General features: G+C 41.6%; 1 protein-coding gene across 1 annotated transcript in view; it reads left to right on the top strand.

Annotated features, from left to right (window-relative positions):
- Positions 1–6672: 6672 nt before the first annotated feature.
- LOC132824491 (ankyrin repeat and BTB/POZ domain-containing protein 2-like) overlaps positions 6673–27087 on the top strand; it is a 202724-nt gene continuing 182309 nt past the window's right edge. Inside the window, exons 1-2 of the mRNA XM_060839076.1 lie at positions 6673–7607; positions 12419–12714. Of these exons, the coding sequence (XP_060695059.1) occupies positions 7018–7607; positions 12419–12714 (886 nt within the window). The 5' untranslated portion in view covers positions 6673–7017. The remainder of the gene's footprint in view (positions 7608–12418; positions 12715–27087) is intronic.

The raw sequence follows: 27087 nt of genomic DNA, 5'->3' as shown, positions 1-27087 counted from the left end.
AATGTGCTGGTGACTGGAGGGCCACTCATGTATCCCAAAGCAAAATAAAAATACAATACAAATCTGCAGGACCACCACCCAGATATGGAGAAAGCCACTGTAAGTGCATCATCCCAACCAGGTAGGTCAGCTCCTGATGAATCCTTTGTCAACTTGTAAATTTCACCCATGAAATGATGGCGGCGGACAGTGAAATGTCGGGAATTCTGACCTTTCATGTCATGCCTTACCTTTGCACATGCGCACAAGTAAAAAGAAAACTGAACAGATGGACTGGAGATTTCATCAAATTGTAAATGAGGCAGAAATGTTTCAGGAGTGGGGCCCCACCCTACAATTCAATATTAAAATGGAAATTTGGTTATCTTGCCTAAACAAAATGGGCTTTTGGTCCCACTAATCCTCATTGATAAAATCGGCTTTCTTGCAGTATACATTTTGGAGTAAAAAATGAGGTCTGCAGATGCTGGAGATCACAGCTGCAAATGTGTTGCTGGTCAAAGCACAGCAGGTTAGGCAGCATCTCAGGAATAGAGAATTTGACGTTTCGAGCATAAGCCCTGAAGGGCTTATGCTCGAAACGTCGAATTCTCTATTCCTGAGATGCTGCCTAACCTGCTGTGCTTTGACCAGCAACACATTTGCAGCTGCAGTATACATTTGTCAAATGTGAGACTTCAGATTCCCACAAGTGCTTCCTGGCTGCAGATTTCACCCCTTGTAGGTCACTATGAGGTTGAACCAGACCATGTTTTAATCAGTAAGGTGATTAAGGGTTATGGGGAAAGAGCAAGAAAGTGGAGCTGAGGTGAATTAGATCAGCCACAATCTCATTGAATACAGATCAGGCTTGATGGGCTGAATGGCCTACTTCTATTCCTATATTTTACAGTGTGATGACCACTCATAATCTCAATTCAGCCTGAGCAGACCTACCGATCACTTTATCACTAAAATCGCCTACTTCAGTCTCTGGATTGAATGTGTTTTGTGAAGATAATGCAAAGAGGCTTTAAAAGGATTTGTGCAAACTGAGACAGGGTAATGTAGATAAGTGTGAGGTTATCCACGTTGGTAAGAGGAATATTTCTTAAACATTGAGAGGTTGGGAATTGTTAATGTCTAAAGAGTTTATGTCATAATAAGTGAACATGAAAGCACAGCAAGCAATTAAGCAAGCGAGCAGTATGTTGTCCTTTATTGGAAAAGGATTTGAGTGCAGGAGTAAAGATACCTTGCTGTAATTGGATAGAACTGCGAGAAGACTATCTCAATTATTGTGTGCAGTTTTGAACTGCTGACCTAGCAAAGCATGTAATTTTCACAGGAGTGGAGCACTTAAGAGATTCGTTATTGGGATAATGGGATTGTCCCACGAGGAGAGATTCAGGAGACTAGTCCTGTACTCTCTAGAGTTTAAAAATATGAGACGTAATATCATGAAAACCTTTTAAAAATTTTAGAGGGCTAAACAGGATATTTGTAGAAAGGAAATCTTCCTGTATTGGGGTCTAGAACCAGGGCACACAGAATGATGGGCAATTTATTTTGGACTGGGATGAGAAAGACTTTCTTCAATTAGAAGGTGCTGAGTCTTTGGAAATCTTTCCTCCAGAGGAGTTTGGAAGATCAGTCTAAGATCAGGATTGATAGATTTCTAGACACTGACAAAGTCACGGCATATCAAGATAGTGCAGGAATATTGCATTGAGGTAGATTTGAATGGTGGAGCAGCCTTGAAGGGCTAAATGGCTTAATCCTTTTCTTATGTAATATTCTACCTTCTCAGCCAATCTGTTGCTAAAATCCTAAGTTATTACCTCCAGATTTGACAACACTTCCCTGGACCAGCCTCCATAAATTTTAGCTCATCGCAATCTCTGCTGCTTCTGTCTCTAATTCAGTAGACTTGCTTGAGTCTATAGTTCTTCAATTGCTGATCTACAAAGGCTCCCTTAAACCTTAAATTCTCACTTTGTGCAATCTACCCCCATCAATGCACCCCTTTTGATCTCTGTAACCTCACCAGTTGTAAAGTCTTATAAAATCCCTCCCCTCCTCCTGTGCTGGTCTGTTGTATGTCCCTGATTTACATTGCCCCACTATTAGCCTTTGGTTGCGTAGGATATAAATTTTGAATTTCCCTATTCAGGATTCCCTCCTGTTCTCGCCTCTTTCTTCTCCTCTAAGTTGCTCCACAAAATCTTATTTGACCAGATTTTTGGACACTTGTCCTTTCTTTAAGTGCATGTGCTTTACTATATTAAAGACACTGCCTAAATGCATTTTGCTGTCGTTGTTTCTTGGCTGACTTCATTGTGGTCATAATTTCCTCTAAAAAATGATAATTTTCCTCGTGGAATGTAGTATTCTGAATTCTAGCATGCAACATGCAATCATAATCAAATAGTGAAAGTTTTCAGCATAAGAAACTTTCAAATAACTTTCAAATTTGTAGCTTTTCAGGAGGTCAAAAACCTCCAACAGGAAATGGAGGCAGGAATGTACAGAAGTTCCCCTTTCCAAGCAATTCCCCAATTTTTTTGGAAGGTCGAATGTCACAGAGCTTCTTTAAAGTAATATGCCATTTTATTAAGTTCTTCCAATGTGTTCAATATTTCAATATCTTCCATTCTCATAATTAAAAAATCACACAACACCAGCTTCTAGCTTTCAAAGCACTGCGTTTTCATCAGGTGGTTGTGGAGCAGAACCATATGACACAGAATCTATGGCAACAGGATTGCAGTGTCATGGAATATAATACTAAACAAATTGAACTTTAATCTTACATTCCATGCCATTGCAACCCTGTTGCCATAAATTCAGAGTTGTATGATTCTGTTCCGTAATTACCTGACGAAGAAGCAGTGCTCTGGAAGCTAGTACCTCCGAATAATCTTGTTGGACTATAACCTGGTGGTGTGTGACTTTTAAACTTTGCTCACCCCAGTCCAACAACAGCACCTCCAAATCTATTTTCATAGATATTTACAAACATTCACTACACATTTAAATTAGTAATTTCACTAATGTACAAGAACTTTCTCTGCAAAGCTACATTCCAGCAGGAGACGTGTGACAGTCTCTAACCTAGAATCAGCATGTCATCTGCAGTGAGTGTGGGCATACATGAAGAATCTCACAGGCAGTGTCCTTCTCGCCACCAGACAAGCGATGTCTTGGTGCTTGTTGGAAAGTTCTGGCGATGAGGCATTCTACCAACTGACAGTCTGCTCAGAGAACAACTTGACAAGGTGCATCCTCCTATTTTCCAAAGGGTCTTGAGGACACTGCATAGAACATAGAGCATAGAACATAGAACATTACAGTGCTGTACAGGCCCTTTGGCCCTCGATGTTGTACCATTTATGAAACCAGTCTGTAGTCCATCTAACCTACATTATTCCGTTCTTATCCATATGCTTATCCAATGACCATATAAATTCCCTTAAAGTTGGCGAGTCTACTACTGTTGCAGGTAGTGCATTCCATGTCCCGACTATTCTCTGAATAAACAAACTACCTCTGACATCTGTCCTATATCTACCAACTCTCAATTTAAAACTATTTCTCCTTGTGCTAGCCATCACCATCCGAGGAAAAACGTTCTCACTATCCAACCTATCTAACCCTCTAATTATCTTCTATGTCTCAATTAAGTCCCTCTCAGCCTTCTCCTCTCGAACAAAAACAACCTCAACACCCTCAGCCTTCCCTCGTAAGACCTTCCCTTCATACCAGTCAACATCCTAGTAAATCTCCTCTGAACCCTTTCCAAAGCACATTGTCCTGTTCCTAATGAATTGCTTAATCCATGCGTGCTAACCACTTCCTGATGGCCTTGTTGTCAAAGATGTTTTTCTTCGCAAATTTCTCACAGATGACATGGAATGTTCCAACTATTTGGGAGTGTTCCCAGGTGCTGAGGGCAGACCCACCCTTCGCAACACCAAGGACAGGTAGAACCTCAGTACATAGTGACATTTGGTGTTTATGTACTGAGGGTCTATGCACAGCTTGATGCAGCTGCACACAAGGTGGCCATCAGGATGCGGGCAGAATTGTATATGTTCCTCCTCCCACTTATCCAGAGCTTTGCACATGGTGACTCTGCAGACACGGTCCATTTTAGACCTCCCAGTAAATTGGAAGATGGTTCAAGTGACTGCAATGGCACAGTTTCTAGGAATGGTTCAGGCCCGCGCCAGGTACAGTAACAGTTTTTCAACAGCAGTGCAGAGAGAGAGGTGCTCCTGAAGGTCTGGTTTCTGCCTCACCTTGACGATGTGCTCTTCCCAAATTTGTGTGCATACTCCAGCCCCTCTGAATCATATTCCGCCCACCTTCAGGTAATCTGTCCTGATGGTGAAAGGGATAAAGAATCAGTCAGCCCAGTTCCCAAAGACCATGGCCTGGCTCTTACCACAATTTACCAAGGCAGGTTTGAACTGGTTACATTGCTGATAAGTCTGCACACTGACAAGCAAGGAATAGCAACGTCGTCCACGTACAGGGGAGGCTCTGACCTGCAGGCCTCCACTGCCTGAAATTGTCACCTCTCTCAGGCTCACATTTTTCCTGATGGACTCAGCACATGCAAACTCAGCAGGAGAGAGCATGGCAGTCCTGCCTAACTCTAGGTCTGATTGGGAAGCTTTCTGATTCCCATCCATTGATTGAGACTGCACTAATGATGTTGGTAAAGAGCAAGTCGGATCCAATCGCAGATTCCCTACCCGAAGTCCTTTTTGGACAGCCTGTTGAAGGCCTTCCCCTGGTCCAGGTTGATGAAGCAGGAGTCCACTCTCGCTGTTCAGCACTTGGATGATCGTATCCCTGAGGAGTGTGGGGCTATCAGAGATCGGGCAGCCCTGTAAAGCACAGGTTCGGTCGAGATGAATCACTGATCCCAAAGCAGATCTGACCCAGTTGGTAATGACCTTAGACAGAATTTTGTCATCCACATTTAACAGTGAAATTGGTCACCAATTGCCAATTTTCTCCCACTCTCCCTTCCACTTGTAGGTGAGGGTGATGATACCTTTTCTCACGGATTCACACATGCTATCTCCCAGAAGCATACCGGTGTAAACCTCCAGCAGATCTTGGCAGTTTACTCTTTTCTAAAGACTCTAAGGCCTTGGAGAGCTCATCAACAGATAACGGCTACTCCAGTCTCTTCCTTGTGCTGCTGTCTAAGACCTCTGTGATAGAGAACAGGAACGACTGGGAGGCTGCGCTGTCTGTGGGCTTGGTGTCGTACAGTCTGGCATACAGTCTGATCCTCAGGATATCAGACTGAGATGACATCACTGAACCATCTTCTTCCTTCAGGCTGCTGAGCACAGGGCTCTTTTTGTGCACTTTCTGGAAGAAACTTGAGCACATCTCATCCTGCTTCATGATGTGGGCCTGGACCGGAAGATTACCTTGGAGACCTCTGAGGCAAAGAGCGAGGTTTTTGGAGATCCTCCCTGATATAGACCCCCATCGTCCACAGCAGGTGTAGGTTCTGCATGTCTTTCTGGGGTTTGGACAGCTCCACCACCACCACCATCACCCCCCTCCACCCGTCACTCTTTTTCTCTCTCCCCCTCTCTCGCCTTCTGAACACCTTTGAGAATAGAGAACCTCTTGATGTTCCCGTTGACTGTTTCCCACCTGTTCACCGGAGACTCAAACAGGGACTTCATGTTTCCCTAACCTGTGTAATCTCTTTTAACTGGAATATGCAGACCATGATCACACTGAGTTTGGAAACTGTAGGACCCCCAATATCGCACTGGGATTGATCAGAATATACAGGGGCCAGGATCACAGAGGGATTAACTGGAATCTGCAGGGACTTGTATCACACTGGGATTGACCAGAATCTGCAGGAGCCAGGATCACAGTGGGATTAACCGGAATCTGCAGGGACATGTATCACACTGGGATTGACCGGAATCTGCAGGGGCCAGGATCACAGTGGGACTAACTGGAATCTGCAGGGACATGTATCACACTGGGATTGACCGGAATCTGCAGGGACATGTATCACACTGGAACTAACCGGAATCTGCAGGGACATGTATCACACTGGGATTGACCGGAATCTGCAGGGGCATGTATCACAGTGGGATTGACCAGAATCTGCAGGGACATGTATCACAGTGGGATTGACTGGAATCTGCAGGGACCTGTATCACACTGGGATTGACCGGAATCTGCAGGGGCATGTATCACAGTGGGATTGACCGGAATCTGCAGGGGCATGTATCACACTGGGATTGACTGGAATCTGCAGAGACCAGGGTCAGTGTGAGGATGGGCTACCTACCAAGATCCATCAGAAATCCTCCAGACTTTGTCCTGTGATCCATTTGGACGGGTTGGCTCCGCCCCCTGTGTCCTTCGCCGCCCTGCGATTGGTGAAGCCCCGAAATTAAATTTGCGTTGTGGAATGCGATTGGATATGGGTGGGATTGACAGGGACCTGGACGGGGCGGAACCGGCGTCAAATAGAAAAATTGGGCAGAACAGCAGAATGAAGGTGAACAATCAATGGATTGGGAGTCCTGAGGTTGTCAGGATAGTGGTGTTCAGTCTTTACGCTTGAAGTGCATTTGGACAGGAGTTTTATAATTGCAGTGATTTTTATTTATAAAAATAAAAGACATTCCCAGATAACTTGGGGGATAGTTCTGCCTTCCCTCTGATATTCGCCTGGAATATTTCAAGTGAAGGACGGGAGTTTTAAAAAGTTTTGTTTTTGAAAAAAAGTTCGGTCGGAGAAGCTTTGAATTGGATACCTTTGTGGGAAAGAAAATCTTGTTTTAACAAAAAAAAAGCAGGAAGATTCGCTGCAGAAGCGGGCTGTATCCTCCTCACACAGGGGGGGAAGTTAACAAAAAAAGGAAAACAAAAACTCCAGCGCTTTATGTCGTGGGGAAAATAGAAGAGAGAGAGTTGGAGAGCGACTCCGATCGCAGCGGAATTGGCCAAGAGTTGAGCAAACATTTCCAAAGCTGCACAATGGCCGGATTGTACAACCCGACCCTGAAGACGCTTGAAGATCTGACTCTGGACTCGGGTTATGGAGCAGGGGATTCCTGCAGGTCGCTCAGTCTTTCCTCTTCCAGATCCAACTCGCAGGCCCTGCAGTCAGCTCACCGGGGGAACTGGTGGTACCTGTCCGGCTCCATGAACAGCCGCAACAACAGCTGGGACACTGTCAACACGGTGCTGCCCGAGGAGCCGGAACTCGGCGACATCTTCTTCAAATGCCCCCGGCTCCCGGAGCTCGAGGAGTTCCCCTGGACCGAGGAGGACGTGGGCAGGCTGCTGCGGAAAGGGCGAGCCGCCGGGGAGGCTGGCAAACCCCTCTCGCAGGAAGCGGTGAGGCGCCTGTCCACGCTGCTCAGGAGGGCTCTGCTCCGGGTCACCCGGGAAGCTCAGAGGCTCAGCGTCGTCCACTGCAAATGCACCAGGTTCGAGGTCCACAGCGCCATCCGGCTGGTCCTGTCCTGGTCCCTGTCCGAGAGCTGTGTCTCCGCTTCAGTCAAAGCCCTGTCCCTGTACAACATGAGCGCTGGGGACCGGCTGCGGAAAAGCAAGAGTTCCAGGTACCTCCTGCATTTCTGTTTCGTTTCTTGTTTAAAAAAAACGTGCATTGGACAGAGCCCGGCTCTAAAATAGTCACTCAACACAAAACCAATTGTCTGTACCTCACTTTCCACCCCCCCGGGTTTTCAAAGCTTTGAGTCAAATTGAGTTGGGTTTAGTTTCTGAGGATTTCCCCACTGAATGCCATGAGAAAGGTGGGTGGGCAAAATGAAAATGTTGCGCTGATTTGTTTGGGGGAAAATTTAACTTTTATTCATGGGCAAAAGCCATTTACAAACGCATTTGGAATTGGAAACAAAAACGTAAATTGCTGAAAAAGCTCAGCAGGTCTGGTGTGGAGAGAAAACAATGTGAACGTTTCGCATCCAGTGGCTCTTCCTCGGAATTTCTGTTCGCGTTTCTGATTTACAGCATCTGCAGTTGTTTTGGTTTTTACTCGGATATTGCAACAAAAAAAAAGACAGTAATTGCAACTTCTCTTCATTGAGTATGTTGCACGTTTGGGTGCCTCAATCTCATTGCAATACGATAACATTGCTACATGCATTCAATGACCAGGGTAAGCCCAATGGGATGTGACACAATAACGGTGTCCCTCCTTCTGGTCTAGGAGACCCTAGTTCAAGTCGCACCAGCTTCAGCTGTGTGTCTAACGTCTCTGAACAGGTTCTACAGCTCCAAGAATGTTATCATAGTTACCATCCCCATAGTACACAGAAATACCTTAGTGGCCTTTCCTCATTGCAACTTTACAACACTTGCCCGAACTTTAGTGTGCTCCTTAGTAAGTAGTCCTGGACCTTGGCATGCACCAGTCTGCAGCACTAGATTGAAGACAACTTATGCTGGAAGGCCAGTAAGCTTTGGGCACATCAGAGTGCCATTCGCTGACATGGCGGTCCTCCAGCAGCAGTTAACGTGTGCTCGGTGGAGAGCTTATAGAGCCCAGAGTTCTGCATTATGTAACTGTTTGGGATGAACCCTGACAAAAAAACTATTGCATTTCTCTCCAGATCATCTTTGCAAAGATATATTTCAGCCAGAGTTGCTGTACCAACTTTGCAGTGATGCACAGAGATTGCTTTCCTGATTTATTTAAGAGCGTAGAGTGACTTGTCCATTTTTTTTGTCTAGTCTACCTGATCTAGTGCAGCTTGAACCTGACGCTGAAAGCCTGATGTAAAAATTGTTCAATTTCTCCATGTGAACATTCCTGCTTTGTGGGTGGCCTTTTTATTTAATAAACTCGTATTAAAGTTGTTCGAATGTTATCACTGAATACAAATCAACTTTACATATGTTAATTGTTCAAGGAGGGTGTTGTTTTGGATGTATGCTATTCAATCATACAGAAATCTGCACTTGGATACATCCTTGGGTGGAAGCTTTCTCTGCTATGTGTAATGATCTGAAAATAATTGAGTAGCATTAGTTCAATTCTTTAGGGACATATATCAGCAGCATGACAATTTCATATAATTCTGTTCAAATTCTGGTTAGTTTGATAATTTCACTCCAGTAAATTGGTAATGATAGTTGTAGAAAAGGGAGACAAAATCAGATCAATGCAAGCAAGGATGTTTTTCTGGACTTGATGGTTGCTGTTTGGTCAGGGAGTTAATGCTCAATTTCTCTAATAGTTAAAGAGCCTAGAAATGTGTTCTACAACATATAATTTCTTTTGCAAACATATATACCAAAATAGTTGGTTAAGCAATGAAAACTGCAGCTTTGAAGTTACGTTCTCTGTATTCCTTTAGCTATAGTTTGCCAACAATACTCTCCTGTGGTTAATTGGTTTGTTATCATTATCCTATATGATTAATAAATTTTAAGTTTTTATACTTCAGTACTTTCTTGATGTTGTTCCGACCTTTTATCCTACTCTAAGATCAGAATAACCTATAAACTCTTCATTGTACTATCATCCATGGGCCAATTCAAGAGTCATTTAAAATGTCCCTAATGTATTTGACTCTACTACCACTGCTGGCAGTGTATTCCACGCATACACTGATCTGAAAGTGTGACAGTTAAATCCGAAGTAATAGTTTTGCATAACATTTTTGTCAATTTTATACAGAGCATAGCCACTAGATTGGAGATAAGCTGCTAGACTTGGGAGAATGAGCTGCAATGCACAGAAAATCACCAGATGACTGATATTATCTTTAAGACAATTAACAAAACTGATAAATGGTCTTGTGTTAATGAAATACCCTCCCTTACCTGTGCCAAATATACTTTTTGGGTGAATTTTCATTTATAGATCGTATTTCAAGTATTGTAGTGTCATAACAATGTAGCAGAATTTGGAAAATTTAATATCAGAACTCCAGTAGGTTTCTGCACAAAGCAGTGACTTTGAAAATTAATGATATTTCCAAAGATTTGTTACCTTTTGTGCTCCACCTCTGAAAGATTATCATAGGATCATCGTAGAATCCCTACAGTGTGCAAACAGGCCATTTGGCCTAACAAGTCCCCATCGACTCTCGGAAGAGTAACTCACCCAGATCAATTCCCCTACCCTATTACTTTATATTTACCCCTGACTAATGCCCCTAACTCTCATATCCCAGAACACTATGGGCAATTTGGTATGGCCAATTCACCTAATCTGCACATCTTTGGATTGTGGGAGGAAACCAGAGCTCCCGGAGGAAACACACACAGACACGGGGACAATATAAATTCCTGAAATCCTCTGTATCAGTGTCAAATTCAAAACTGTGTGGGAAAGGGAAAATTGGTTTGTTTAGATGTTATGGCACAATTATTGCTGCCACTACATTTTCCAAAATAGGATAGGATGAAATCAAGTCTCAAATTTTCTGTAGTCTCTCATTGTCCAAGTCATCTTAATTAAATATCACCTAATTGCATCTTAAAAAACAAGTAAAAATTTAAAAAAACAGTAACAGTGGAGGTCCAAAAAATTTGGTGGGTGAGATGGTCATGAACATGCATCAATAAAATGTTTTGAATGGGTACTGAACGTAGTCAAAATGATTTCTCAACCAACATTGCATCCCATGTATTTGGTAATAACTTTCACGATCATAATGAAACAGACAAAATAGTAAGAGGGAATTGTTTCTGCTCGTTGAGGAGACTATGTCTAGGGGTCAGAGTCAAAAACTTAAAAGCTAGATCTTTTAACTGCGAAGTTATGAAACGTTTCTACACACAAGGTGATAGTAGTTTGGAATATTCTTTCACAGTTGGCAATTGATAGCAGTACAATTGCCAATTTAAACCTGAGCTTGGTAGGATATTGTTGTTCTAATATGTTAAGGGATATGGGACAAAAGTGGGTATGCAACTTTAATTTACAGATTAGTTGTCTTTCAGTTCATTTTTGTCTGGGCCTCATTTTGACTTCAGATACTTATTCCCTTTTAAGCTTGTTTTACCTGGAATTTATTTTTGCTCATCAAAATGAATAAACAGGAATTTTCCTGCTTTTTTTTGCATTATATGTTATGATCCCAAGTATGGAATAACTCAAAAGCAATGTGATGATTCTCTTAAACATTTGACTTTAACTCCCCTAGCCTCTGATTTGAAATTTTCCAAGGCTGGTCGTTTTTGTTGATTTGCCAGTTTAGTGCTGAATCATAAGCAGGATCTTGCTGCTGAGTTGTTCCCTGCAAGGATGGTATTTAGATGGTGTTGATTTACCACAGAGGAGGGAAACTCTAACTAGTATGGACCAGATATAAGCTTAATTCCTAGGTGACAGTGAATAATGCAGATGCCAAACATTAGAGTCAAGATTAGAGTGGTGCTGGAAAAGCACAGCAGGCCAGGCAGCATCCGAGGAGCAGGAAAATCAACATTTCGAGCAAAAGCCCATCGTCAGAATCAGGGCTTTTGCCTGAAATGTCAATAAGCTTAATTCCTACTGATCAAAGGATTAGATTAGATTACTCACAGTGTGGAAACAGGCCCTTCGGCCCAACAAGTCCACACCAACCCGCCGAAGCGCAACCCACCCATACCCCTACATATACCCCTTATCTAACACTACGGGCAATTTACCATGGCCAATTCACCTGACCCGCACATCTTTGGACTGTGGGAGGAAACCGGAGCACCCGGAGGAAACCCACGCAGACACGGGGAGAACATGCAAACTCCACACAGTCAGTCGCCTGAGGCGGGAATTGAACCCAGGTCCCTGGCGCTGTGAGGCAGCAGTGTTAACCGCTGTGCCACCGTGCCGCCCTTAGAATTAGATATTAGAATTTATCTTGCCAAGCGGCCTCTAGCTTTAAATATTTAGCTTTACTATTGTTATAACTGCCCAAATTCCACTATGAACTGGAGAATCTAATAAAATCCCAGATGCATATTTCAGGGAAATGTAATAGGCAAGTTCCTAGAATTTATGCTTCGACCATGTTAATATTGATTTGCAGTAGTTTATCTTTTAGAACATAGAACATAGAAAAATACAGCGCAGTACAGGCCCTTCGGCCCTCGATGTTGCGCCGACCGAAGCCTACCTAACCTACACTAGCCCAATAACCTCCATATGCTTATCCAATGCCCGCTTGAATGACCATAAAGAGGGAGAGTCCACCACTGCTACTGGCAGGGCATTCCATGAACTCTCAACCCGCTGAGTAAAGAATCTACCCCTAACATCTATCCTATACCAACCTCCCCTTAATTTAAAGCCGTGTCCCCTGGTAACAGCTGACTCCATACGCGGAAAAAGGTTCTCACTGTTAACCCTATCTAAACCCCTAATCATCTTTTGATTTGTTAAATCTCTTCACATCTCTGCTTTTAATACTTTTAGGTGTGGCCTTACTTTCTCGGTGGGGCGCTTCTTTAGATGGATGGTGGACACGAGAGTTTCCGTGCGTATTCATGAATATGCTGCGATCTCTTTGGCCGCTTGCATGGAGAGTCTGTTGGAGGAGATTGGGATCAGGGTAGCTGCAGGACATGGTTCCGAAGGAGGAGGGGGAGCCATGCACGATGGCAGACAAGAGCTTTCGATGGAAATGTTGGAGCTGTGCATCAACAATGATGCAGAACTCTGGGGAGTCCTGCAGCCTTACGAACATCTCATCTGCGGCAAGAATGCAAATGGTAAGGAGAGACTGGTTGTCAGAACCTTTTCCTGAAACTTTCAATCCCGTTTTGTGGTAATTTAATCCTCTCACTAGCATTTTCATTACTAATGAGTTAAGACTAAAATGTCTTCTAAATCTTTTTTGAAAATTGCAGACATCTTTATTTATAAACCTTTCAAAGCTTAGAGAATGTTTTTCCACAGTAAGCAGGAAGTTTAATTTTGGAACAGCCACCTATATATTTAGTTGCAATATTTTGGACGTGAAAAGTAATGTTTGCTCCAGAGTCAGTAGTAAACTCATTCTAATGAAAAGAGACATTTTTACCAAAAAGTTCATGTCAAAATTCTGGACAAATAACATGACCCACAATGCAGGGCATGGAGAATGGATAGTTTAGGAAAGGTAGAAAGCCACATTGATAAGCATGTACACCATGTCCAGTGTTTTGAATTTCTGAATAGCAGAGGATGACTGAAAGAAAAAAGGTAAGCGTTGAATTGGAGGTGCGGTGTCTTGTGAATGCCCTCAGAAAGGAAGGAAAAAAAGAGAAGCTTTTCAGTTCTGTGCGTCACTGAGACAGATTACATTTTTGAACCATTTGAAGTGTATAAAATGAAATTTCAAAGTAGTCCACTGATATTAAAAATCACAGCAAGCTCCACTGCTCACCAGGGGTATGATCTCTTGCAAATCTCAGGGATGGCATCAGCTGTTACTCGAATCTTGTTCTTTTGGGAGATGTGAAGTCCAGAATTAGAGTAATTGCAAGAGAATTGCACTTTTTAATAATTGCATAAAGTTTTCAACTTCTAACATGATGTAATAACAACAAACATTATGATGTAAAATTTGATTAATTTGTTTGATCTCTGTGTCATCTGTTGCTTTTAATGCCTTAAGTATTTAAAGGGCGAACATCTTTTAAAACCCATATTCTGAAGTCCAGAGTTAAGATTTACAAATGAGAGAAGAGGACAATAAAAAAAAATGCAGTTTCGTGTGCTGAATATAAAAGACCATTTGGGAAATGGTCATGTTTAAGATAAATCATAACCATAGCGCTAAAGGTAAAAGACAATTGTTTATTTTTAGGCAATTGAAGCATATTATTATGGGATTGACATGCTGCTGCAATTCTCATGGGATGAGTATTTTATTTCTTTGGGGAAACTGAAGCTGATTAAACTCTGTTCTTTATTCAATGATTTATGATACAGTAGTCTTTTATGTACAAAGTCACCATGGCAGTGATTTTTCCTTTGAGTTAACACTCATTTAGGAATGTGATCAGTGACACACGGATTACTGGAATAATGTTGTTCAAACTTTCCAAAGGAAAAATATGAATGAGATAATTTCAGTGAATTCACCCTTTTCTTTCCCCTCTAGAATTTCTCCAACCTTTTCAAATGGCAGTCATTGCTCAACTATGACTGCTTCCAATTGCTGACGTTAAGACATAGTGGAATTTTCTGATTTCTACCCTGAGAAAAAGCAGAAAAATGTCTTCTCCTGTGGGTTTGTAAAAATGATTCTGCTTATCAAGGTTTAATCTTATTGTGACTTAAACTGCTTGGCTCATAGTATCAGATTAGATCAGAAGAAAAATGTTATAATGATCTTTGCGAAATTGCTGTCTGTTGTAAGATGATTTAACCATGGTTTTATTTTTGTTTGACCTCACACTGGGCATTCAGATATCCCATCCAATTTATTAATATTTAGTAAGAATATATGTACTGAGGATTTTGTTTTTGTCTCCTAAAGAAATGTTATTCCAAGTATCCGCAACAAAGATTTGCAGAAATAGACTTGCTGATCTACTCTACAGACATGCTGTCCATTTCTTTCAGAAAATGTAAATTTATGTCAGTTCGATCTGCAATACGTAGCGCAATAGAAAGGCTCTCAGAAAGACTTGTGATATTATTTTAGCCTATGTTAAAAAAAAAATCCAAAAGAACTTTGGATGCTGAAAATCTGAAACAAAAACATAAATTTCCAGAGAAACTCAGCAGGTCTGGCAGCATCTGTAGAGAGAAATCAGAAGTAATGTTTTGAATCCAGTGACCCTCAGGGTTTGGGGAAGGGTCACTGGCCTTGAAACGTTGACTGTTTTCTCACCATAGCTGATGCCAGAACTGCAGAGTTTCTCCGGCAATTTCTATTCTTATTATTTTTGCCAGTTGTCTTTAATTTATAGTTATCATTGAAGAGATATTGATGATTTTAATATTGTTCAGCAATAGTAGTCTAACAAGTTACAAGAATAAGTGATTACATAAGACAAAATATGAAAGAACTGCTTTGGCAGATACAGGAGTAAATTCCTCTCAATTAACAGCTGAAAGGAACTCTAATTGTAAAACTGGTGGTGACTCATCTGAGACTTTCTGTCAGACTAAACATAAATATACAAATATATGAACACATGAATTAAGAGTAGGCCATTCCACTCCCAACTGCTCCAGAGCTTGATAAGACCCCACTTCACATTCCCATGTACTCCATCAATCTTTAATTCCCTTGTTCGTTGTGAATCTCTCATACCTCAACTTTAAAAGAAATTCAATGACTCAGCCGCCACTGCTCTGTTAAAACTCCCAATCCTCTGAAAGAAAACTATTTCTCCTCATCTGTGTCTTAAATGGAAGACCCATATTTTTAAATTGCATCTGTTAGTTCTGATCTCTCCACCGGGAAATCCTCCTCCTTGGAGAATGCATCCTGTCAAATCTCCACAAGATCTTGTATGTCTCAATAAGATCAACTCTAATTCTTCTAAACTTCAAAGGATACAGGCCCATCTGGTCAAGCCTTGCCTCCATAAAATGACTTTGACATCTCTGGAATCAGATTATTGAACATTCGCTGAACCATTTTCAACATACTTGTATCCCTTTTCAAAGAAGGAAACTAAAACTGTAGCAAATAGTAATACTTCATTTGCTTTCATAACCACTTGCTGCACCTGCAAATGAATGTTATGTGATTCATGTCCTGGACCCTCTGATCATTTTGTGTCCCAGATTTCTGCAATCTCTCTCTCTCTCTGTTTTAATAGTGTGCCTTTCTATTCCTTCTGCTTCCTTCAAACCAATGCTTTACAAATGCTAATATGCTGGTCAATGTTTCCCATAATTTGACTTTAGAATCAAAATGTCACATGAGAAATGGAAATCTCACATTGATGCAGTGGGATTTGGCTACACTGTAGAGTTGGGTTAAAGCTGGACATAGTTCTTTAACACACGGAAACATTTTTCTCTTGGAGCTGACCTCTGTTGTGTTTATGATGCCCTTAATCAAAATTTCATCCTCTAGTCTCAAAATAATTTTAGGAATTGTGGAATTGCGTCTCAAGACCATTATTAGCACGTGCAATTTAATAGGATAGTTTTGCTTTTGATCAAGACTTAATGAGTTAACTAGTTCCTGGGAAAGAGAAGGAGATAGTTGTAGTAAAGCTGTTATTACTGTTCACTGTGACAATTAATGCTCTCCAACAGATGCAGTGGCTGATTTTGCTATTTGACATACAAGCATGGGCCAAGATCACTAGCATTTTAGCGTAATGATGTCAGCTTTGCCTCACTAGTCCAGGATGTCAACACATCATCCAGTAAAGTGCTGTCAGAGGTGCCTCTTTATTAATGAGATGTTAAACTGAAAGTTCATCTGCCTTCGGTGGTGTACATCTAAGATTCTGTGGTACTGTCTGAAAAAAGAGCAAGCCAGTCCTTTTGCAGGTTCCTGGGAGTGCCTAATCATCACGTAGAACACAGAATAGCTGGGTATTATCCAATTGCTGTGTGTAGGACCTAGCCATTTGCAAATTTGCTGACATTATCCTTAAGTGAAAATACAAAAATGGCAAAAAAAAAAGTCAAGCCATATGATTCAGGCTAAAACTGCTTATTAAGCTTATTATAATGACTCAAATCATACAGAAGCTTCAATACCGCACCAGATAAACCAGAACACCATTTGTAATAGCATCTATTCCAAAGTAGCAAAAGTTATAGAAGTACCCCTACAGCCCGAAAGAACTTTACACAAAAAATGAGTCTCAGCTGTATTATCTTCTAACCATCTTTTCAGTGCAGTGAAATGGAATATTGAAGGGCATTAACAAATAAATAGAAATACATAATGAGAACATCAAACTGACAAAGACAATCACAACACTGAGAGCTGGTTCTTCAATGAAAAGAGAGTGAAGCTGTTAGAATTTTCAGAGATTTATTTGCTAAAATGGGCCTTCCTGGTACAGTCAGTTCCTGAATATTGAGGTGCTGAACATTGATTTTTTTCGAACAATATCAGAAGATTTGGCCTGATGTTGTAGGGAGAAGTGAACTTTGTGGAAAACCAGAAAGGCTAAAATCATGTATCTGCTAGAGATGTGGTGTAAAGTAAAAATGTAAGACTTATTTTGGTTCTGTTTATTAGGAATTCAAAACTAGAGGATATAGTTTTAAGGTGGGAGGGAAAAGATTTAAAATGAACCTCTGGGGAACTTTTTCACACAGAGGGCAGGTGCTATGTTGAATGAACTGCTAGAAGTGGTGGATGCAGATACCATCACAACATTTAAAAGACATTTGGATAGGTACATAAAAAGGGAAGGATATGGACCAAAAGCAGGAAAGCATTACTAGTTTTTAGTTTGAGAAACCTGGTTGGCATGTGTGAGTTGGTTTGAAGAATCTGTTTCTATGCTATAATGCTCTATGACTGCATAATGGAAAAGTACTTAGTTTGATGTCTTAGTTGCCTGTTAAGTCAGGTTTAGTCAATGTTTTCAGTCTGTTGATTTTAGTTTGTTCAGTAAAAGTCTTAAAAGGTGAACTGTTGCCTTTTGGTTATTTCTGTTGATTCCTAGAATCCCTACAGTGTAGAAGTTGGCCATTCATTTAGCCAATCATGTCCGTGATGAACCTACTGCAGAGTATCGTAATCCCAATCCCTGTAAACATGCATTTCCCATGGTGAATCCACCTAGCCTGCACATCCCTGAACACGAAAGGCAAATTAGCTTGGCCAATGCACTTAGCCTGTTCATCTTTGGACTGGGAGGAAACCCACAAAAACATGGGGCGACTGTCTGTCTGGATTGGTGTACAGTCACCCAAGGCTGGAATTGAACCTGGGTCTCTGGTGCTGTGAGACAGCAGTGCTAACCACTGAGCCATCCCCTTTTAAAGCAATTATTGCTGTGTACTGGGATTGTAACATCCTTTTCAAGGCACTCTATATTTAATACCTACCTCTCTGTCTAAGCTTTGTCACCTGACCTCCCCATTCCTTCTGGACTCAATCTCCTACATTGTTTTATAATTACCCTGTAATGCATCTTTGGATGCTTCATTATGTTAAGTACTCTCTATGATTAAGTTGCTGCCAATTCCTGAGCAGTTGGGGCATGAGAAATCCCAGTTTGGAGGTACTCGAAGATGAACATTCCATTGTCTGCACCTTGGTTCAGCAGCCTTGCATCTGTTTCGAGCTTGTCGGTTGCTTTTCTGGTTCTTGTGTACCAGCTGTCTCTGTCAGCGGCTTCCTGCTGCCACATCTGTTGGGAACATTTTATGGAGAAAAATGGTCGAGGGTACTTCACAGAAAATTGGACAAAACTTGATGCTGAGCCAAGGAAACAAATATGATAAGGGGAGACAAAAAAATTGGTCAAAGTGGGACATATTTTTGAAAATCTGAAGGACATCTTTAAATTGCAAGTCATCTTTTTTTCCCTTGCCGTTCTACTTTCCAGTCTCCAGTTTATTATAAACCACAACTAAGTCATGGCAGGCGGCTAGGCAATGTGGGATGTGTTGTTACGATTCCAGTTGATGGTACTACTGAACCTGACTTGATAGGTCATATAGTTAATGTCGTAGGGCACACAAGATTTGAAGATATGTACCTACTTGAGAAGGTGCAAAACTTGACCTACTCTTGGGAAATAAGGCAGGGCAGGTGACTGAGGTGTCAGTGGGGAGCACTTTGGGACCAGCGACCATAATTCTATTAGTTTTAAAATAATGATGGAAAAAAATAGATCAGATCCAAAAGTTGAAGTTCAAAAGGCCAATTTTGACAGTATTAGGCAAGAACTTTCAAAAGCTGATTGGGGGCAGATTTTCGCAGGTAAAGGGATGACTGGAAAACGGGAAGCCTTCAAAAATGAGATAACGAGAATCCAGAAACCAGTATATTCCTGTTAGGGTGAAAGGAAAGGCTGGGAGGTGGAAGGCATGCTGGATGACTAAAGAAATTGAGGGTTTGGCTAAGAAAAAGAAGGAAGCATATGTCAGGTATAGACAGGATAGATTGAGTGAATCGAGTATAAAGGCAATAGGAGTATACTTGAGAGTGAAATCAGGAGGGTAAAAAGGGGACATGAGATAACGTTGGCAAATAGAGTTAAGGAGAATATAAAGAATTTTTACAAATACATTATCGACAAAAAGGTAACTATGGAGAGAATAGGATCCCTTAAAGATCAGCAAGGCACCCTTTGCATGGAGCCACAAGATGGGGGAGATCTAAATGAGTATTTTGTATCAGTGCTTACTTGGAAAAGGACATGGAAGATATAGACTGTAGGGAAATAGATGGTGACATCTGGCAAAATATCCATATTACAGGGGAGGAAGTGCTGGATGTCTTGAAACACATGAAAGTGGATAAATCCCCAGGACCTGATCAGGTGTACCCTAGAATTCTGTGGGAAGCTAGGGAAGTGATTGCTGGGCCTCTTGCTGAGATATTTGTATCATCAATAGTCACAGGTGAGGTGCCGGAAGACTGGAGGTTGGCAAACGTGGTGCCACTGTTTAAGAAAGGTGGTGAAGACAAACCAGGGAACTATAGACTGGTGAGCCTGATGCAGCGGTGGGTAAGTTGTTGGAGGGAATCCTGAAGGACAGAATGTACATAATTTGGAAAGGCAAGGACTGATTAGGGACAGTCAACATGTCTTTGTGCATGGGAAGTCATGTCTCGTAAACTTGATTGAGTGTTTTGAAAAAGTAAGAGGATTGATGAGGGCAGAGTGGTAGATGGCATATGGACTTCAGTAAGGCTGAACCTTCAACAAGGTTCCCCATGGGACACCAATTAGCAAGGTTAGATCTCATGGAATACAGGGAGAACTAGCTAGTTGGATACAGAACTGGCTCAAAGGTAGAAGACAGAGGATGGTGGTGGAGGGTTATTTTTCAGACTGGAGACCTGTGACCAGTGGAGTGCCAGAAGGATCGGTGCTGGGTCCACTTTTTGTCATTTATATAAAATGATTTCGTTGTGAGCATAAGAGTTATTGTTAGTAAGTTTGCAGATGTCATGAAAATTGGAGGTGTAGTGGACAGCGAAGAAGGTTACCTCGGATTACAGCGGCATCTTGATCAGATGAGCCAATGGCTTGAGAAGAGGCAGATGGATTTTAATTTAGATAAATGCAAGGTGCTGCAATTTGGGAAAGCAAATCTTAGCAGGACTTCTCCACTTAATGTTAAGGTCCTAGGGAATGTTGCTGAACAAAGAAATCTTGCAGTGCAGGTTCATAGTTCCTTGAAAGTGGAGTTGCGAGTAGATAGGATAGTGAAGAAGGCGTTTGTTGTGCTTTCCTTTATTGGTCAGAGTATTGAGTACAGGAGTTGGGAGGTCATGTTGTGGCTGTACTGTTTAGAATATTGCGTGCAATTCTGATCTCCTTCCTATCAGAAAAATGTTGTGAAACTTGTAAGGGTTCAAAAATGATTTACAAGGATGTCGCCAGGGTTGGAGAATTTGAGCTACAGGGAGAGGTTGGTTAGATTAAATTAGATTAGATTCCCTCCAGTGTGGAAACAGGCCATTTGGCCCAACCAGTCCACACCGACCCTACGAAGAGTGACCCATTCCGACCTATTTCCCTCTGACTAATGCACCTAGCACTGTGGACAATTTAGCATGGCCAGTTCACCTAACCTGTACATCTTTGGACTGTGGGAGGAAATCTAAGCACCTGGAGAAAACCCACAGAGACACGGGGAGAATGTGCAAACTCCACACAGACAGTCGCCCGAGGCTGGAATCGAATCTGGGACCCTGGTGCTGTTAGCACTGCTGCCTCACAGCACCAGGGTCCCAGGTTCGATTCCAGCCTCTGGCAACTGTCTGTGTGGAGTCGGCACATTCTCCCCGTGTCTGTGTGGGTTTTCTCCGGTTTCCTCCCACAGTCCAAAGATGTGCAGGTAGGCTGGGGCTGTTTTGCCTGGAGTGTTAGAAACTGAGGGGTTACCGTATAGAGGTTTATAAAATCATGAGGGGCATGGATAGGATAAATAGACAAAGTCTCTTCCCTGAGGTGGGGGAGTCTAGAACTAGAGGGCATAGGTTTAAGGTGAGAGGGGAAAGATATAAAAGAGACCTAAAGGGCAATGTTTTCACACAGCGGGTGGTACATGTATGGATGAGCTGCCAGAGGAGGTGGTAGAGGCTGGTACAATTGCAACATTTAAAAGGCATCTGATGGGTATATGAATAAGAAGGGTTTGGAGGGATATGGCCAAGTGCTGGCAGGTGGGACTAGATTGGGTTGGGATATCTGGTATGGACAGGTTGGACCAAAGGGTCTGTTTCCATGCTGTACATCTCTATGACCTTATGACTCAATATTCAGTAACAACAAAACACATCTTTATTATACAAAAGAGAGGAAGAAACAAACAGCCATATAGATATAGAAGACAGTTTAGAAAGATTTATACAAAAATAATTCAACTTTTTTTCCAACCCCACTGATAACAGACTCCAGCCTCAAAATTCTACCCCTATCTCAAACCTTTATGACTATACCTAACTGGCACCTTCTAGGTTCTTTTCCATGGAATGTGAAGATAATTTGGTTATTTTTTTGCATCTACACTCATTAACCTTCACAAATCGGAGGGCCTGAACTTCCTCACTTCCAATAACCTGCAGTTTTTTGATCCACACTCTTTCCTGGCTTGGAAGCTTTACAAACTAAATCTTCTTCTGTAATGACCAGCTTCCCTGAACTGAAAGAAAAGAAACTAAAACTTGCTTGTGAACTCAACTCCTGATTGTTCCTAACTAAAACTCTGCATTTATTTCTGTACTGAAAACAAAACTAATTGCTTAATGTCATAAATATAAATATCTTCTTTTATTAATGGTTCAAGGGCTCTTTTAAGCCCTTGATTGTAGTCCTACGTTGTCTTAGAACTGGTTTGTTTAGGTCATTGTTCCAGATGATTTTTTGATCTTTTTAAAAAATACCTTCACAGAAGTTACAAACATTCATTCATCTCTTCTTTAGAAATCCAAATTCCCTTTAAGCTGGGTGGCTGTGCGTATGTGCAGCTGCTCCAAAGTTCCACTGGCGTGCCACTCACGCAGTTCCTGAAATCTTGGAGAACTGCACAGCCAGAAGGAAAACTAGAGGGAACACTGCTGGAGCCAATGTAAGAGGAATCCCATCAGAACCATCTTGTACAATAACTGGTATTTAATCTTAGCAGAACTGTAGTTACTTTCATTGAAGTTTTTTAAAAAAGGTTATAATAATGTACTAAAGGTTAATCATTTTCATGAATTCTAGGAGCTACAAAGTGCATTTTTGTTTTGCATCACCACTTTGTGGATAGAGCCTTCAGTTGTTTTAGCCTAACACACTAAAGCATTACAGTGAAACAATTATATCTCAATAATTAAACTCACCTTTTCTCCCCAAGCATTTGGTCAACTCACCCAACACGCATACCATTGGTTCAGCCGTTGACTTAAACCGTATCAAATCAGATGTCCCTTTAGCTGTTTGCAACAAACAAGGTTCTGACTGTAGCCAACTGTTCCGTGCGTGTGTAACTCACTAACATCTAACATGAAATCTGCAATTAGATAACGTTTGGTGAATAATCCTGAACGTGGAAAAAACTCCACTTACAACTGATTTAAAATTACCAGTTGGGTTCACAGTAAGACACAATTGTGCATGTTGGACACAATATTGAGAGAATCTCAGAAATAGTGTCCAGCCAATGGCAGAATGATTAAAGTTGGGGTGCTCAGAGACCAGATTTAGAGGAGCACATAAATTCTTTGCAGACAGACACAAATATGCACTGTTCCTGTTTCAACTCAACAAAATAGATGACAGCCTTTTGCTGGTTCATTTCTCAGGGCACTGTGCTGACCAGTCAGAGTCAATCTGCCACGTTTAAAATGTAAATCAAGCCTGGCTGCTAACTGTAAGCCATCATTAACTGCTGCATTCTTCATGGCTATACCTACCAATCAGAGTCCACTTGCCAACCAATGAGCACTCTTCTCGCATGCAATATAAATGTTGGTTTTCCCTTTGAATTGGTTTTCTTGTGAAATGTCCTGATGAGTGCAAGATGAAAAGCTTTGACAAAAGGATATTTCAATATTGTCTACATGAATACTAACAGCTTGCTTATAAAAGGCATTTTGTTTAATTAAATCTTCCACAGGAAGAATATAAAACAAAGTAAGACTCCAAGAAGATATTAGGTTAGATGAACAAAAGTTTGGTCAAAAATGTAAGTTTGAAGCAGTGCGTTAAGAAAATAAGGTAGAGAGGGAGTCCCAATATTAGCGCCTAGTCAATGATGGAAGGATTAATGTTGGAATGCTCAGAGACTAGAATTAGAGGAACATAGAAATTCTGAATGTTAGTGGCTCTGGAGGAAGCTGTAGATATAAGGTGTAGCAAAGCCATGGAGGGATTTGGCAGCAAGGATGGGAATTTTAAATTTGAGGTATTGTTTAAACAGGAGTAAGTGCTCAGTCACTGAGCGCAGAGCTGAGAGATGTACAACATCTGGTTTGAGTGAAGGCACCAGGCAATAGAGTTTTGGATGACCTGAAGTTTATGGAGGGTAGAATGTGAGAGACCAGCCAGAAACGAGTTGGATTAATCGAGTCTGAAGGTAACAAGGGCATAGGTGAGAGTTTCAGCAGCAGAAGAGTTGGAGGGCAGAGGCAGGAGCCTGGAAGAACACAGCAAGCCAGGCAAGATCGGGAAGTGGAGAATCAACACCCCTTCTCCAGGACTGAGGGTGGGTGTGTGTGTGTGGAGGTGGGGGGGGGTGGGGGTACGGGGTGGGGGGAGCGAGAGGAGGGGGGGGAAGCTGCAGATAAGAAGTGGCGGGGGCAGGATGGTGAAGTGGGGATAGGTGAAGACAGGTAGAGGGTACAACCTGGTTAGTCAATGGGAGGAATGAATCTGGTTGGTGGCAGGGAGTAGTGGAAGGGATGGGGAATGAGGAAGGGCGTCAGGGAATGAGGAGGGAGGTTATTTGAAATTGAAGAACTCAATGTTGAGTCCTGTGGGCAGTAGGCTGCCCAGGCAGAAGATGGGGTGCTATTCCTCCAATTTGTGCTGTGGTTTGTTTTGGCAATGGAGGAGGCCAAGGATGGTCATGTCAGAAAGGGAGTGGTTGGGGGAATTGAAATGGGTGGTGACTGGGAGATCCGGTTGACCCCTGTGGACCTGGCTGTGATTCTTAGTGAGCCATTCCCTCAGTTTACGATCGGTCTCCCCAGTGTAGAGAAGACCACACTGGGAGCACCTGATGCAGAAGAGCGGAGGGAGGCAGGGGGATGGGCAGTGTTACAATGATGGAAGTAGGTGATCTTCATAACAGTGCAGATACATGGTCAGAACTTTCCTATGGGCTCAAATATGATAAGTGTCAGAGCAGCTTTGTTCAGTCTCAGACAGTTGCCTGGGAGACAGGATAGAATCAGTGGTGAAGGAGCACTTTGTGCAAGTGACCAAATGTAATGTCTTCAGTCTTTCTAATAATTAACAGGAGGAAGTTTCTGCTTATCTGATGGAAGTCAAACCTTCAGTTTACACATTCACCCCTAATCTGAACTGCAGCAGTGATTGATTGATTAGATTACTGCCACCCTTGAAAACTTCCCCCGAATCAATGTTGTTGGACATTTTCCCTCTGGAATCTTTGAATTCCAACTTTCATAAACACTCATTGAAGCCAATTGTCAGGGAAAGACACACACACACACACACACACACACACTCTTATTTTAAACTTTAAATGTTTGTGAATGGATAGGGGGATAAGCAAGTTCATGGATGGTGGGTTGAGGAGGATGAGTGGGCTATCAGGTTGAGGAGGTAGTCCGATCAGGTGGGGTGATAGGGAGGAATAGCCTAGTTGGATCAGGAGGTTACAGGGAGATGGTTGTATTGGCTCAGATTGATAGTCAACTGGGTTGGGAGTTGGTCAGGGGCTCAAAAGAGGGTCGTCAGGATTGTGCGGGGAAATGGGGCTACTGGTCTGTGTGATTGATTCCGAGGTCAGTTGGGTAGCACCCAGTTACTGGACTAGGTTTTACAATAACTGACATTTCCTGGGTACCTATCCAGGTAAGTACATGGAACTGTCTGCAGTCTTCAACTCAAGCTCAGAGATGGAGATTTTTGAGGAGAGTCATGAGGAGCAGAGGAATGGCCAAGGAGGTTGAAATTCCTGGGAAATTCCCCCATTGGTCTGTGCATCAGGACTTCCACAGGTTGCTCTTGCGCATCCTCAATCGTCTATCTGGTCACCGATGATCCAGAGACAGGAAGATTTGGCCCATTGGACTTTGCCATGTGACTGTCAGGATGATTTTGCTTCTGTTTGCTGTCTGATCATCACTGCTGGAAAGACTCAGGAAGATAGAATTTATCTCAAATTTAATAACATTCCCTTACTCTCTGCCTCACAGATCAATAGAATGTTGATGGTTTTAAGATTGACATGTTAAGACTTTGTCATATGATGGTCCCCAGATTCTGCTTTAAAATAAAGATAAAAATTACATATTTGTAATTAATTGAAGACAGAAATCTGTGAAAATTATTTTAACCTGGGTGAAGTAGCCATCTCCGTACTGAATATGTTTGTGTAAAGGCCACGATTATTGCATATTCTACTTTACTCTTCATGGTAGAGTAAACTATTTGAGGTAACTAAAATATTCTGATGCCGTTCTTATGGAGTTAAATGTTTTTGATAAAATGTTCCAGACGTTGGGAAGCAGCATACAGAGAGCTGGCGTGGATCCCTGCTTTGTGTCACTGTTAGTTGGGCTGATAACATCTGGGTTTGATGTATGATCTTATCAGAATGGAGATTTGGGTTTCTTCTGATGTAGTTCCTCACATTCCCCACAATGATGAGGAAATCCTACATAAATTTCTCTAGACTGTGGTATTCAATAACTGCAAATATTTATGCAAACCTTTATTTCTTACTTAATTAGGTTATGATATACTTAACAATTATGCACTCTACTCCAACTATTGATGAAAACAACAGTCAGTCATATAAATAATATTCAAAATTTTAATAATGACAATCTCCAGTTTAATTAGTTTAGTTTGGTTTAGTTTATTAATAGTAACGATAGTGTCATGTTAACTATTCTGAAGAAGGTATTTATGCAAGTTTTCAATATTTGAGAAATGTGTGATGCATCAAAAGGCATTTCCAGAGGGCCATTCTAAAAATAGACCCGAATACTTTGAGAATGGTGGTTTCTCTGTAATGCCCAAATTTTAGAAAGTGTGTTAACTGTTGTTGAAAAGAGCTCTTAAAGAGCTGGTGAACACGACAAACTGATTTTTGTTTTGGATAATTATGTAGTTTGTAGCATGATTCTGTCATTTGCTCTTCAGTTGTAAACAACAGTAGGTTTAATGGGCTGCGATTTGCGCCTGATGGCCCTGTTTTTTCCAGCACACTTCTCTGATTTCATGCAATGGATTGCAGAAGATAAGCACAAATTGCATTCAGCACAACTCAAGTTCTGTAACATTTTGTGCTAGCATATAGAATTCTGTACTGCATCAGGAACATACCCTACCCATAAGACCAACATGCCCCCTCCGCCCCCACTCCACTTATCTACCCTACGATTACCTTAATCACCTTTGGGAGCTTCCCTGAACATACTTGCTTGACTGCCTTTAAAGAGATCAAAACAATAAGATTGAACATTCTATACGTTTTGAATTAGTTTTTATTCCCCTAAGGAACGACTGTACTTCAATCTAACAAAAAATAAAAGCAATTTTAATCATGTAAAATTGGTATATTTTCAGGGGGTGGATCAGCATTGATTTTAAATTGCTTCTGTTTTGTGATAAATCCATTTTCAGCTGCTTTAATCAAACTTCAAGTTCCCACTCTTCAATGTCTGAAGCAATATTTTTCACAGAAAAAGAATTCAAAACCAATTATGATGTAAACTGCTGCCCAATTATATTGTTCATGGCAAATTTACCAATTATGACCAAATGGAAATTTTACCCCAGTATCTGATTTTATTTCATTTG

Source organism: Hemiscyllium ocellatum, chromosome 18, assembly GCF_020745735.1.
Source record: "Hemiscyllium ocellatum isolate sHemOce1 chromosome 18, sHemOce1.pat.X.cur, whole genome shotgun sequence".
Classification (NCBI taxonomy): Eukaryota; Metazoa; Chordata; class Chondrichthyes; order Orectolobiformes; family Hemiscylliidae; genus Hemiscyllium; species Hemiscyllium ocellatum.
The sequence above is the reverse complement of the archived record's forward strand: the minus strand, read 5'-3'. Positions and strand labels throughout refer to the sequence as shown.